This window comes from Colletotrichum scovillei, assembly GCF_011075155.1.
Source record: "Colletotrichum scovillei strain TJNH1 chromosome Unknown Contig00015, whole genome shotgun sequence".
In the NCBI taxonomy this organism is placed as follows: Eukaryota; Fungi; Ascomycota; class Sordariomycetes; order Glomerellales; family Glomerellaceae; genus Colletotrichum; species Colletotrichum scovillei.
The window spans coordinates 113,313-126,812 of NW_023336273.1; the positions used below are offsets into that span (position 1 = coordinate 113,313).

A 13,500-nucleotide genomic window follows, 5' to 3' on the forward strand; every position below is an offset into this window, starting at 1 on the left:
TGGGTCCTGTTGACCGCAATCTCTTATTTTGTAGACCGGCATCATCCACGAGCGCCGCGGGGCCGTATCATATGGTGCGCCGACCTCGCAGCTGCCCAACACGGCCTGGAGAGTTTTCGCAATGCTGAGAGCGGAAGGGTATAGTTGACCGACCTCTTTGCCGACTGGATGAGGCGGGAGAGGAGCAATTCTAATACATCGGCATCGTAGCCATTAGAAGCCAAACGCAGGTTCATCTAGGCTTCACAACGAGTTTAGTGTAGCTATCGTTCGACTAGTAGGAAGGCGGTCTCATGTTTTGAAACGCTTGGTGTACCTGGATGGCTGAGTACAGCCATTGCGATACGGGCACCGCACAGGTCACCGGTCATGGGCCGGCTATCACCGTTGAGCACCGTTCGGGACGTGGTACGGGCACCGAGATCGGCTGGCTGTACGTTTGGGACAGGTTTTCAAGCACAGCGTATCCCAACATGGTGTCAAATGCCACTAAAGCGGGACCAAGGACTTAGGTTGGCTTAAGAGAAAATATCGCAATTCATGTATATTCGCTAACCTTCTCTCTGTTTGCCATTCCATTTCCTCACGCACAGTTGCAAAAGTCAATAGCCTGCTCGGCTGTGTATTTACATTGGCTCACACCAATACATCCAGCCTCTGGTCAAGCCGCCGGGTCTTAAACTATTACACCATATTGGGATTGGTCGGGCTTCGGAATCGGATTAGAGGTATTGAGCTTGGTAGAACCAGGTCAATCGTTCTGGATCTATTTGTTCTATAATGGAATTAACAGGTTTTCCGACCGGAACGCGTTCTTAATTACCTGGTACTCTTCCGGAGTTTCGACTACCACGGGTGTCAAAGTGCCTATGTCTATAGAAGGACCTGTGGTGGTTGGCTCGTTCGAGGTAGGGTTGTCTGACATGATGCTTTGTGCAGCCTTCTGGTGCGCAGGAGTCTGTGTCTGTCTTGAATTCGCGAGAAGAGATTGCAAAGTCTGAAGTTAATGCGAATTTTTAATCTGATCAACGATGTAGAGTTGTGATTATTGAGACCTTCTGATTCATTCATTGGTGATACCTGTTCGAACTTATATGCTTTCGGCTTCTGCGGACTTCGCAGGAACGTCAACAATACCACAGGCGTGAGGCTGCCCGCATATCAAGCTTGGAGTGCCTTCTTTGACTGTGGCCAAGTCATTAAGGGCTTGTCAGGGTCAACAGCCGGCCCAGCCTTCATCGCGTGCAGGTAATAACGGAAATTGAGCCGAAGCTCATGCTGAGAGCGACGGCCTGGCTCCTGGACAAGCCGCACCCAATAGTCACAATTAAGACTCCACGGTGAATTGGGGGAACTTGATCACCATCGCATCCTTGTAATGCGGCCGTTCATGTGGCCCATGAGGAGGTTCTCCGTGGCTCTGAACGACTTGGCTACCACATGTCGAATACGCTGATAGCATGGTCGCCATGCTCGACAAAGCTGGTTTCGACATGCTGAAGTTGCATCGCATATTAATCTCACTGTACAATGATGGGATATGAAGATTGATTCACTGTTACTCGATCACATACAACAGACAAGTACCCTTCCGATCTCCGTGTCTGACGATAGTCCCAACAGTCTGTTCTGCATAAGAACCTCTTTGGAATGTATTGTACAAACCGTTCACCCTCAGCTACTTCAGCAGCATCAAGGACATCTAGACCTACTTCTATCGTTCCTTAACTCGCCCTAGGTCCGAGACAAATGTATCGGCTTGCTTGTGTTTGGCCAGTAGGTGTGCCACTCTCACAGTTTCACTTACGATTTCATGGCAATCCTACAAGAGATTCTGACAGAAGATTGAAGTTTATCGAGGTTTTGATGCGGTGAGCTCTACGTTGTACTCCCTCCGAGTCACGCCCGCAGGCTAAGGCTCAACCGGCCAAAACATCCTGGTTAGCCTCCCATGCCTCCCTTGACTTGAAAGTGGATCTTACTATTTGAAATTTCGAATTTTCCTTTCCAAATTTTCCTTTCCTTTCCAAATTTTCCTTTCCAAATTCCCCTTCCCAAATTCCCCTTCCCAAATTCCCCCTTCCCAAATTCCCCCTTCCCAAATTCCCCCTTCCCAAATTCCCCCCTCCCAAATTTCCCCCTCCCAAATTTCTCCCTCCCTTCCCAAATTTCCCCTCCTGAGTTTTCTCCTCCCAGATTTCCTCCCAACTTTCAACCTAGATCCACATGTCGTGGAATTTTTTTTCAACCCCACATCTACGCTTTCTTGGCGGTGAGTCCACGTCACTCAACCCCTCTTCCATCATTTGTTGCATCCGCCCGCCCGGTTTCATCGTTACAACACACGACTGGGCATCATTGCTGTTGTTAACCCCTCATATAGCACGCCCGCGCCCGACAGTAATTTGTGCCTGGCCGTTGCCTCTGGCTGTTGCCTCCAGCCAAAGTCCCACACTTCGTGGTGTTACGGCCCGTCAGGCTCTGGGAAGGGGCCCGAACGATGCGTGCGTTCCACTTCTTGCAACTCCAAATGCCAACGGAGACGACTTCATAAACGAGCAGTAACAAACCGTAAACACTTGTTCGCAACGCAGAAGTCAAGCAACTTTCGAACACTGTCCTTTCCAAGACAATCGAGGCGAGTAACTCGAGCGATCTTGACTAGTTATCTTCTCAGAATCAATCCAGATGGAGGTGCGTCCGTCATCCTAGATGAGAAGTACCTAATTAACTTCTTCTAGTTATTTGAAGTAGGCGCGCTCGACACGCACAGAAACAACGACGATTTCTTTCGCGACGCAAAAACAGGCGCGCAGCCAGTCATAGGGTCCGGTCAAATGGTATATTGGCAAAACTGCACCGTGACAGTCTTCGCGAGTGGGAAGGAAGATGGACAACCTATTCGAAGGCTTTCAAAGTGTAGTGGTCAAGCATCCTTGAAAAGGGGCGTCAGCGTCCTGTTTGAGGAGGGCAAGGTCAAGGAGGAGGAATGAGGCAGCTTTCGGGTTAGCCATAGAATTCTGTCTTGATCTTTGATGCTCTCCATTCTCCCAAGAATACAGTAATTCTGCCAGCATCCTTCGCCTTGGCCGGGATTGTCATCGACACGCCATCAGTGCGATTTCGCAGTTCCTCATTCTCTCGCTGGTATATAGGAGATGTACATGCGCCTTCGTGCAGGTCATTCCTGAATATGCCAGACAAATCCCGACCACAAGCCCGCAGTTTGATTGATGGATCCGGTTCTATCTTGCCACCGCCATTGACACGCACTGATCTGACGCCATCCTTAGTCTCTACTTTGACACCAAAGTACTCGAAAGCAAGACCTGCCACCTTTTCCTCCGCAATTCCGATCTCCATTTGGCAGCCAAAATGTTCTCGAATATGACCTTGTTGAAATACCATGGAAATGTCGGCCAGCCACGCACCAGGCTGCTCGGGATTCGGTATTCTTCGAATCGAGTCCCAGAAATGCTCATGAAATAATTTCTCGGCTGGTTTGAGAGGAGCACCAACGTACACGTCCCTTGGCGAGGCTCCATGACCAGGTACTGGCTCCGACAAAGAGTGCTCGGGATCGACAGGGCGCGCGTCCGAGTTGTCTAGTATCATCGCCGATGATACAAAAGGTGCTGTCTGATCTTCGGTTGTGATTCCTATGATAGATGTTAGATGACAGGACACATCCCAAGGTGTAGCACATACGACGACGTTTAGCACCATGCGAGTCGATGTTTCCTCCACCCTCTGTTATGTGCAAGGCAAGCTGCTTTGCAAAATCACGCTGTTCGTCGATAGGCTGGCGGCTGAGGTCATCAACTAACTCTTTCATTTTGGCCTTGCCACTAAAGCCATGATCTGACTTTAACCCTTTCGTCGCCGTGTAGTATGCACGCCAGGCCGATTCGCTCGTCTCAAGAATGATCTTTTCTGTGGAGTTCTCATTGGACTCAGCTGCGGTTCTCAAAGCCTGGTCAATTTTGTACGGGCCACGCTGCAGATTCTGCACGCGCTCAATCACGAGAGGAATAAGCGGCCAAGACCGTGCCGCCATTGAAGGCAACCGCTGTGGGAAGCTTAGTGGGCTTCTTCGTCCTGTAAGGGGGGAGACGGGCCGGGGGTGTCTCGTGGGAGCTTGGTCGTAACCAAAAGGAAGATTGGGAAGAAGATTGGGAGAAAAGTGGTTTAACAGAACGAGAACGATAAAAATGGGACGATTGGGAAGGAGGATTGGTAAATAATGGAGGAACTGGTCTAACCATTCTTGCCAGTGACGTGGCGTCCCCACTCTGGTTACCAGCGGCAATACGAGACCGGCAATTGGGCAGCTCATTGTAACAACTTGGTTGCTTGCACTCCATTGGCTATGTCATTTTCTAATGAGTATTTTTAGGCCTCAAGGCAACCGCGGCATGGGAAGGTTTTACGACTGCCATATCTTATCATAGGAGGTGCGAAAATGGCAATGATCCCGGCGATTCTCGTGATTGCGATCGGGAATCTCAGCTGCCTGCCAATGTACACGCTCAAGACTGCCTCTGGTACCGTCTCTGACAGACTGCCTGATGACAAACGCGATATTCACTTTTACGTCGTGAATCTGTAAGAGAACAATGAAAAAGATCAAGAGCTGTGGCAAGAACCGGAAAATCACGGACTGTGTTTCAAAGGCTGGGAGAAACCTGCCCATCAACCTATCGAGCACTTTTCCGAATATGTTGGCCTGGCTAAATACATTCTGAAGAGGGCATCCTCGACGGAGCAGTAGCAGCAGTGCCACCCCCCACAGGTCTACTACGATGTTTACGGGCCAGAGATGGTCATGTCCTTGAATGAAAGCAGCGAAAGCCACGAGATGGCTCTCGCGAGCTTCGTTTGGCCGTGTTGTGTAATATCAGTGTCACATGCCCTGAAAGGCAACGCCTAGCGGGATGGCAAGGCTTGGATGCGAGGACCCGACCAGCAAGAAGTAATGAGTGGATTCCATCAGACATAGTACCATACACAGCAGATAGTTTTCCAACATTCAATGTAACCTATGCCAACTTGAGATTCTTTGCTCTGCGACCAACTGAGCCGAAGGTGAACTGCGTTAGTAGTGCCAGTCCCTGCATGGCCTGGCGTCACAGTGTTAAGCAACTCCTCTCTTCAGCGATGAGCGAAGATAGCCCCAAAGACACGGGGGAAGTAGTGTTCGTTCGATGGACATTACGTGTGAAATGCACCACGAGCACCCCGGTCAACCCCCGCACCGATAGCCGGGTGTCCCCTGCGGTGCTGTCGAGAGACTTGAAAATCAGAGTGTCTTGCGGCCGTCCTTGGCGCGCGTCTCGTCGCCGCTTGGTGGCCGAAAATCCTGGTTGAACGATGTTGGCTAAGGTGACCGATCGTCGTATCGGATATTGTGCTCTATGCAGCTCACTATCTGCGGGCTGGGGTCCGGTCTGAGACTTCGAAGGGCTGATTCCTTCCAAGGTTTATGCAAGGGTCACCAGCGCTGTCACTAGCCAACCCCAAAAGTCCGTGCCTCGGGTACGGATGGTCGTAGCTCGAACGGGTTGTGGACACCGGGCGGCTCCCTCACGCCCCTGCTGAACTGCACCCTATGGCGTCTTTAGAGTCAGAGGTACCGCGCCGTTTTGCTGCGCTGAGCTTACGGCCACCCCCAGAGCCCCACCGAGTCCTTTCCCGCCAGGGACACCAGACGGTACAAGCCGCAACGTCCGGGCCTCGATCAGAGGGGGCGGACGGACGAGTCAACGCACGGTCGCCCACTAACCGGATCAGGATGTCGTTCGCGGGCCAATCACATCTGCCGCAGCCGACTTCATCACCTCGTTATACACTAGACTGGAAGTGCTCAACGCGATGGGGAAGACGGGTTTCGATGGCTGAAGGGTGACTGCCGATGCTCTTGGAGGCGCCGAGGGGTTTCGGGGACGCATAAGTTCCCGATGTAGATAGGGCATGAGCCGGGCCATTGTCCCGAGAGACTAATGTACAGGGCGTGGAGGCTTCTTCTCTCAACTTGAGTGGTGCTCAGTTGGATTTGTGCTTTCCAGCGGCAGCATCGCGCGGAGAGCATTACAGCCAGTGCTGCCATAGGAGCAGCATACTGTCTAGAGGAACCACTAGATCTTCCGTAGCATGCACATATGTCAGGAGTGGGTGCAAGTTTCTTGACAAAAACCCACGCCTCTTCCTTTTTGACCTGGGGCATGGCAGGACTATAGGAGCCGATCCGTGGTAGGGATCTCGGGACAGGAAATGCTCGTATTGCCAATTCTTCAACAACGCCGCCGCCACCAAAGTAAAGTTTAATTCCCCCGTCAGGAGATGTCTCAGGACTTCAATCACACCGGACTGGGTGTAGGGCCGGCCGTCCTCCGCGTACGGTTCCTGCCGGGCTTTATAAGACGTGACGGTCCCCGAGTTCTCCTACGTTGGCAATCGTCGACTACCTGAAGAATCCATTGACATTGAGTCAACAACACGAACATCATGTCTGAGTCCAGCCTTACCTCTGCGAACACCGTCGCTCCCGCGGCAACCGGGAACCTGGTCTACCTTCACTACGTCGTGTTTGGTGTTGGCTATGGCGTTTCCACTTTCCTCGTTCTTTTGCGGCTTTACCACAGGAAACATGATGGAATTCTGAAGCTAAGCGACAGTAAGTGATCACACAGCCGAAGGACGTACAGCAGAGAAGCACAACTGACGTACTATACCCAGTGTTGGCGGTCTTCTCCTGGGTAAGTAAGATAGGAGTTCACGTTAATGATACCCAGAACTCATTCCGGAACGCCAGGTGTTTTCGTCCGCCATGCAAATTCTGATGATTGGCAAGTACCTCCAAGACCCGGGGATGGAAAATGCTAACGAAGTTGGCGTAGTCGCGATATCCATGGGTACAATGTGCTTCCCGCGAGTATCCATTCCAGACGATCGATTCCGGATATACGTCGAGGTGCGTACCGTGGCCTGTTCAGATGAGACAATCATGGTTGACAAGCAGTCACAGCTCAGTTACAATGCGGCGCCGGCGTTCATGATGTCCATCGGCTGTGCGAAGGCGTCTATACTCTGCCTCTATCTAGAAACGTTCTATGTCGATGAGTGGTCATACAAGGCTGCAAGGATCACACAAGGTGTTGTGATAACGATTACAGTCACCATCACCCTGCTGCTATACCTCTCGCGCCTCCCGAGTCTGTCACTCGATGCTGTGGCCCTCTTTCTGGCAACGGCTGCCTCGAACATCATCATGGACTTGGTGTTGCTGATTCTTCCCATTCGCCCCGTGTTCAAACTTCAGACAAGCCTTGGCAGAAAGTTTAGGCTCACAGGATTTTTCAGCCTCGGCTTACTGTACGTCGCCATGCACCAGAGCTTCGTATGAGAACTGACGTAGATCGCAGCACCACTGTCACCTCTATCCTCCGGCTGTATCTTCTCATCCAGATTCAAGGCAGCGAAGACCTTACCTGGGACGCCGCGCCGGCCAATATCACTTCGTACGTTTCGCGGAAGTACAACCTGCAATACTCACTGACGGACAAAAGCTTTCTCGAAGTCAACCTCCTTCTAATCTGCGCTTGTGTGCCCGCTGTGCGCCAATTCTTCAGGGCCCACAAGCCCGACTCCTCTATAGTGAATCGATCCACCTTCACAAACCGAGCCTCGGGGACAAGACGGTCACATCTGCAACGCTCGAGTCAAGTTCAATTGCGCGAGTCCCAGGATTCCATTGTAGAATTGGGAATCATTGCCCCGAGAAGTCAATCAAGCGGCGCAGATAGTGCAGGAGCTGATAGCGCTTGGAGCGAGCCGGTACAGGAGAAAAAGGTCTCTAGCGCATCTCTGTATATCTGATAGCATCAGGCGACAGTAGGGGCTTGAGATAGCAAACAGGTGCGAGCTTGTCTCTCTGCTGAATTACCAACGGTCTTTGACCCAAATTTACCGCCAGATCACATCTATGATTACTCGGAAATGTCTCATCGGTCCTCTCCTTGATTGAGCGATATGAAAGTAGCCAGGCGGAGCCAGACTCCCTATCTGGGCAGGCCGGCCGGGAAAGGGTAGATTGCATGACTCCCGAACCCAGGCCTGCCGGCCGCTGCACGTATGCCACCATTCGGCTTACCCGGTTTCGCTAGCGTCTACCCCGAATGGCCTGACAACGTGAGCAATACCCCGCTCCTGTGCAATAGAGCCATGGTATTGCACCCCAGGTGCGAGAGCCGGGCTACCCATCACCAGAGTCTACAGTGGCTGTCCCAGACCTCGTATCCTCAACATGGCCAACCCTCCTCTGTGTTCAGGCGGTGAGCGATCGTGAGCACTTCAGCTAGATGCCTACGACTGGGTACGGGAGGATTTGCGAAGTCGTGAGTATAAAAACCCGACTCTTTCCCCGTCACTTCGGACCTCTACAATCAATCACGGTCTCCTTCTTCCGCATATCTCGAGCAACTATGCAAATCTTTTATCTCGCGGTCGCATTCATCCTAGCGGCTACCGCCATCGAATCAGCCGCCGTTGAACGCTCTGAATTCAAATGTGTATGTCGGCAATCTACCCACCACGTTATCTCATACTGACGCTAGACTAAAAGTGTCTCGCTCTCCTGAAAGACGATGCACTTTCTGGAAAGGTTTTGACTCCGTGCAACGAGAATTTCCACCATCGCTTGGAGTCGTACTACTCCGCCAATGCGGCTGAGCCACCTCGCTGTATGGTGTTGCCTCAGACTTCTGAAGACGTCGCCAGGACCATCCAGATCATATCTGCTCGAAATTGTTCCTTTGGGATGAGAAGCGGGGCCCACTCGGCGTTTAGCGGTTCGAACGGGCTCAAGGATGGCATCACAGTTGATTTCGGTGAGTATCGCCTCTTCATCTGGCAACAAGGCTCACATGCGATAGGCTACATGAACTCGACCGAATATGACCCGACCACCGGCATCGCTTCCGTCCGCCCAGGCTCGAACTGGGGCGATGTATACTCCGCTCTGGATCCTTTCGGTGTCACGGCTGTTGGAGGACGAGCTTCTGTCGTCGGGGTTGGGGGTTTTACCACGGGCGGTGGGGTACGTGTCCTCTGTCCCTCTGCTTGCAAGACCGTCACGAGACGAGCAGAGACTGGTTTCTTTCTGACAAGAGAAGACTGACTCTCGACAGTACTCTTTCCACAGCAACAGGAGAGGATTCGCTTGCGATAATGTTGTCAACTTCGAGGTTGTTCTCGCCAATGGTACCATTGTCAGCGCCAACGCGCACGAGAACTCCGGTCTCTGGAAAGCTCTCAAGGGGGGCTCGGGAAACTTTGGTTTCGTCACACGGGTTGATGTCGGTAAGTCGCAAATGATATTGTGATGTGAGCGTACGTAATGAGGCGCAATGATGGCTGACTTTCCACAGAGGTCGTCCGTTCGACCCAGATATGGGGTGGGATCACAACCTACGACCTGAGCAAGACAGATGACGTGGTCAACGCTTACGTCAAGTTCGTCAACACCATGGACGAAGACCCGGCCAGCCAGGCCATCGTGACTCTGCTGTATGGCCAGCAGGGGCTGAGCCTCGTCGCAGTGTTAACGAACAGTGACGCGAAAAGTTCCGCGCCCGCCTTCCGAGAATTTGCCAGAATTGCCAACGTTTCAAGCACAGCTCGCGTCGGATCTGTCACAGAGATGGTTCCTGAGTTCACCGGACCAACTCCCCTAGGACTCTAGTACGTCTCGTATCGAAATTCACCGAAGGAGCGACATGGCTGACCATGACACAGCGCCAATTGGAGGACCGGCATGACCTCACACAGCGCCCTTATTATGGAATTTGTTCTTGGTATCGTGCCAGAATACACGAAGAAAATGCATCTCGCAGCTTCAGACTCCAACTTCGAGCTTCTCACTCAATTCCAGCCTGTGACCAAGTCGATGGTGGCCCATGGCGATGAACGAGGCGGCAACGTCCTCGGCCTTGGGAGAGTGATCGCAGACGGTCCGGCTCTCATGTGGCTCCTAGCACTCACGGTAGATACCGCAGAGAACCAGGAGTTGATCTGGCCTCTCTTACTCGAACTAGAGAGTGCCATCAACGAGTTTGCTTGTAAGGAGGGACTTCAAAAGGACTGGGAGTTTTTGAACTACAGCGGCCTTAATCAGACGCCATTTCTGCACTATGGCGAGGAAACGGTTCACTTCCTGAGGAGCGTTTCGTTGGAATATGACCCAGGCAGAGTTTTCCAGGACCTTCGGAAGACGGGCTTTCGGATCCCTGTTTGAGTCCTAAATACAATCAACGAGCTCGATATGAAGGAAGTAAGGACGGCCACTAGAATTCGAAATATGCAAATGTCAAGAAGCGAATAATCTCTAGCATGGATTTTGAGGGAAAACATGATAACCATAGACGATAGACACGTAGCGCCCAGGTACAATTCGTTGTGACGTATTGATCTCGCGTCCTCTGCCAAGAGATGCGTACGCAATGGTATCGTCCGATTGACATCAGGGTAATGCAGATACCGTGCTGAGCTTCTAAAGATCTCAAATCTCCACGATGGAGGTGTCTATGTTTCGTGGTTCGTATGCATGCAACCGCCGAAGAGCAGCTGCGGGACGACGTGAAACCGTAAGACTCGGCAATGACATTGACGGAACGAAGGAGTAGTGCTGAGTCTATAGCGGACTAAGAATTATGCTAACCTTGCTGGCCGAGCTTCCATCTCCGGCTTAACCTTGCCAGAAATTCAGTACACCGTGATGTGGTTTCGGGCTCGACGCCCCAGCGGGGCGCAGCAGAACGAAGGAAGACCCGTGAAGGGACTAATTACAAAGGGAATTGACGTTTCGATGTAGCACTCAGTCAAGGATGGGTGTTGCCCTCCGCAAGCTTGTTGAGGCTGAAGAGCTAGAGTGAGGCTTTGAGGGATCGCTATTTTTGCAAAAGAAATCGCGTACCAAGAAACGAAACGGAAATTGGGTCTTGCCACTCGGTCGGCATCTCGGGTGGGACGTAGATGCGCCGGTCAAGGCTGGAACTTCATGTCCGACGGCTATCTGGATGTTGCAGACATGGCCTCATAACTCGATTGAGTTTCCTGTTGTCGGCAAGCATGCCTTCCGTTAGGAAGGTTAACTCCTCCATCCGAGGCGCGAGCAAAGGAAAAAAAAGTCTCTGTTGCCTTGGTTCCCCCCTGTCCTACGGCCTGTGATTGGTCAGAGCAAAAATCGATGCTGATTGGCTAGAGATCATCACTGACCAATCAGCGCTCTTTGTCTTCGTTGTCGCCAATCAGCTTCGACTTACTCTTCTCATGGCCAATCATCGTCAAGGATCGTCTTCCCGCCCCCTGCCTCGAATTGACTAAGCTTGCATACTGGTCTTTCTGGCTTGTTTCCATTTTGGGCCTTTTTCGACTTCTTCCTTCCTGCCTCATCCAACTACTTATCATAACCGCTGGTACTTTTCATATACCACCGTCCTTCTCCATGTCTACGCCTGGACGTCGTCGCCCTGTGCTTTGTGACAGTATGTTGTCTTCAATCGTTCCCTTTCTAATAGCACTCTCGCTAACTACTCCTTTAGCTGGTACTGACCTCCTGGATCGGCTTGGTGTTGACCCTTCCATGCGGACTAGCCGAAGTGTTCGGATCTTGTCTTGTTCCCCCGTAACCCGCGAGCTTACTCCTCGGAAACAAACCAAACCCCTTTCTTTGGGTCATGGTTACCGTATCGTTGCTACTTTAGTACAGGCTACGGGCATTGAGCGTCGTCCCCCGTGCGACCGATGCGCCCGCGCGAATGGTCCTTGGGAGCAATGTGTGATACTGCAATCCTCTGAGGGTATCCAGGTCACGAAGGGCGGCTGTGCTAACTGTTGGTGGAACAACGCAGGCTCCCGGTGCAGTAATCGTACGTCTGTCCTGTTTTAATCAACATGCCCCTTTCTTAACTGATACTAGATACCTCCTTGACTAGGCCTTCGGGTGTATCCTTGGGCTTGGTCGGGCAACCACCGGGCACGCTTGCTGACTGTTTCCCTGCTCTGAATCGATGGGAGATGGAGCTCGAAACACTCGGCAATCCAGGCGTTGCCTCACGTGCTTCTACACTAGCCAGAATGGATGCATCCGAGCTAGTTACTAGATACATGGATCTTACATCCCGACTGGACATCGTCCGCGCTTCGATTTCGAACTTGACATCCGAGTCCCAGCTGTTAGCCCAGCAGGTTTCGGAGGTCTCCTTTGTATTGTCTTTTCATCGTACGTTCGATATACGGAGAATTGCTCCTGGTCCTGCGCAGACCCCTGGTGCAGGCATCGCTTACCCGCCTTCTGGCACCGGTTCCGAGGTGCACCACACTGGCCAAGACGACACTAAGAGGGTTTCGGACACATGAAGGCACACTGCAACGTCCAGCGTAGGGCGGATAAGCCTTTCCTGCTCTTTGTACTTCTACGTCTGCTAGTCCGCTCCCTCCGCTTTTATCTTCACCGCCCTTGCCTCGCCTCGAAATCTCTGACCGTCCCTTCCGCGAGATCCTTCAACCTTCCGGTTCCTTTAACCACCTCCTCCGGCATGCGCGCTTCTAAAAATTGAGCCACATTCAACGGCTCTATAAGACCTATATCCTCAAACCGCCGCACTCGGGACAGCTGCACATACATACTTACCGCGTCGCATTTTTCGAGCTCCCCGGTATTCCTACTTGCCGTCCTCCCGTACAGCCCTAACAGTGTCTTACCGAGTGTCCGACCCTGAGCCTTGAAGTCGGTTAACGCGAATCCCGGTGTGCACGGCAACCCTGTCCGGATTAACCCCAGCTTGCTGTTTGCTCTCTTTGAATCCGGCCTGAGCGTTTTGGCATGCTTTTCCGCAACCCGTATATTGGTTACCGGCAACATCACGGTACCGGGCGGGAGGTCGGGGAATGCCAGCCCAGCTGTTTCTTCGGATTCGAGGATGATACCGCTAGGAGGTCCGAGGAATACAGACAACCTCTCTCCTATAACGACCTCTTCTAGTCCCGGTGGGTGGAGGATCCCTTTGGCTATGAATTCTGCTCCGTTTACGACCTTGAGACCCATGTACTTGTTCTCGTTGATCACTACTGGCATTCCCTCGACGTACGGGAACATTCCAGCCGCGCTTAGCTTTCCCTCATCTCCCAGTAGCATGGCTGCCTTTCTCTCTGTTAGTGTGGGCATCCGCGATTCCCACGTGTGTTTCGACAGATAGATCGACATCTTCCGACCAGTGTCTTCGCTATATGCCAGGGCTGCATGTAGTGTCAGATCCCATCTGTGCCGGTTAAGGGGTATAACGGCCCGCCTGCCACCGGAAAAATCGAGTTTGGTTTCCTTGTCGTATTGTGCCTCGAGCTTTGCAGCGTCCTCTCTTGTCTGCCTGCCTTCTCGGAGGCGCTCAAGGAATCCAAGCAGGTATTCATCGCCTTCGGCTCGCTTTTGCTCATCAAGCATCACAA

At 52.2% G+C, this 13,500-nt stretch overlaps 2 protein-coding genes across 2 annotated transcripts; one reads left to right on the forward strand and one right to left on the reverse strand.

Annotated features, from left to right (window-relative positions):
- Nucleotides 1-3,006: 3,006 nt before the first annotated feature.
- HER10_EVM0012222 (uncharacterized protein) lies at nucleotides 3,007-4,057 on the reverse strand (the record flags this gene model as incomplete). Its single annotated transcript, XM_035481620.1, has 2 exons — nucleotides 3,007-3,659; nucleotides 3,709-4,057. 2 exons carry the CDS (start codon nucleotides 4,055-4,057, stop codon nucleotides 3,007-3,009), a joined length of 1,002 nt encoding a protein of 333 aa, XP_035325759.1.
- A 3,291-nt stretch (nucleotides 4,058-7,348) lies between these two features.
- On the forward strand, nucleotides 7,349-10,524 carry HER10_EVM0011194 (FAD binding domain-containing protein). The gene is made up of 6 exons (XM_035480632.1): nucleotides 7,349-8,567; nucleotides 8,621-8,885; nucleotides 8,931-9,094; nucleotides 9,186-9,357; nucleotides 9,426-9,738; nucleotides 9,793-10,524. The coding sequence occupies exons 1-6, from the start codon at nucleotides 8,358-8,360 to the stop codon at nucleotides 10,289-10,291; spliced, it is 1,623 nt and encodes a 540-aa protein (XP_035325752.1). The 5' UTR covers nucleotides 7,349-8,357; the 3' UTR covers nucleotides 10,292-10,524.
- Nucleotides 10,525-13,500: the final 2,976 nt, after the last annotated feature.

Coding starts and splice junctions, on each gene's coding strand:
- HER10_EVM0011194 (XM_035480632.1), top strand. CDS start 8,358: ATGCCTACGACTGGGTACGGGAGGATTTGCGAAGTCGTGAGTATAAAA. Junction 8,568..8,620: donor AACGCTCTGAATTCAAATGT/GTATGTCGGCAA, acceptor CTAGACTAAAAG/TGTCTCGCTCTCCTGAAAGA. Junction 9,739..9,792: donor CCAACTCCCCTAGGACTCTA/GTACGTCTCGTA, acceptor ACCATGACACAG/CGCCAATTGGAGGACCGGCA.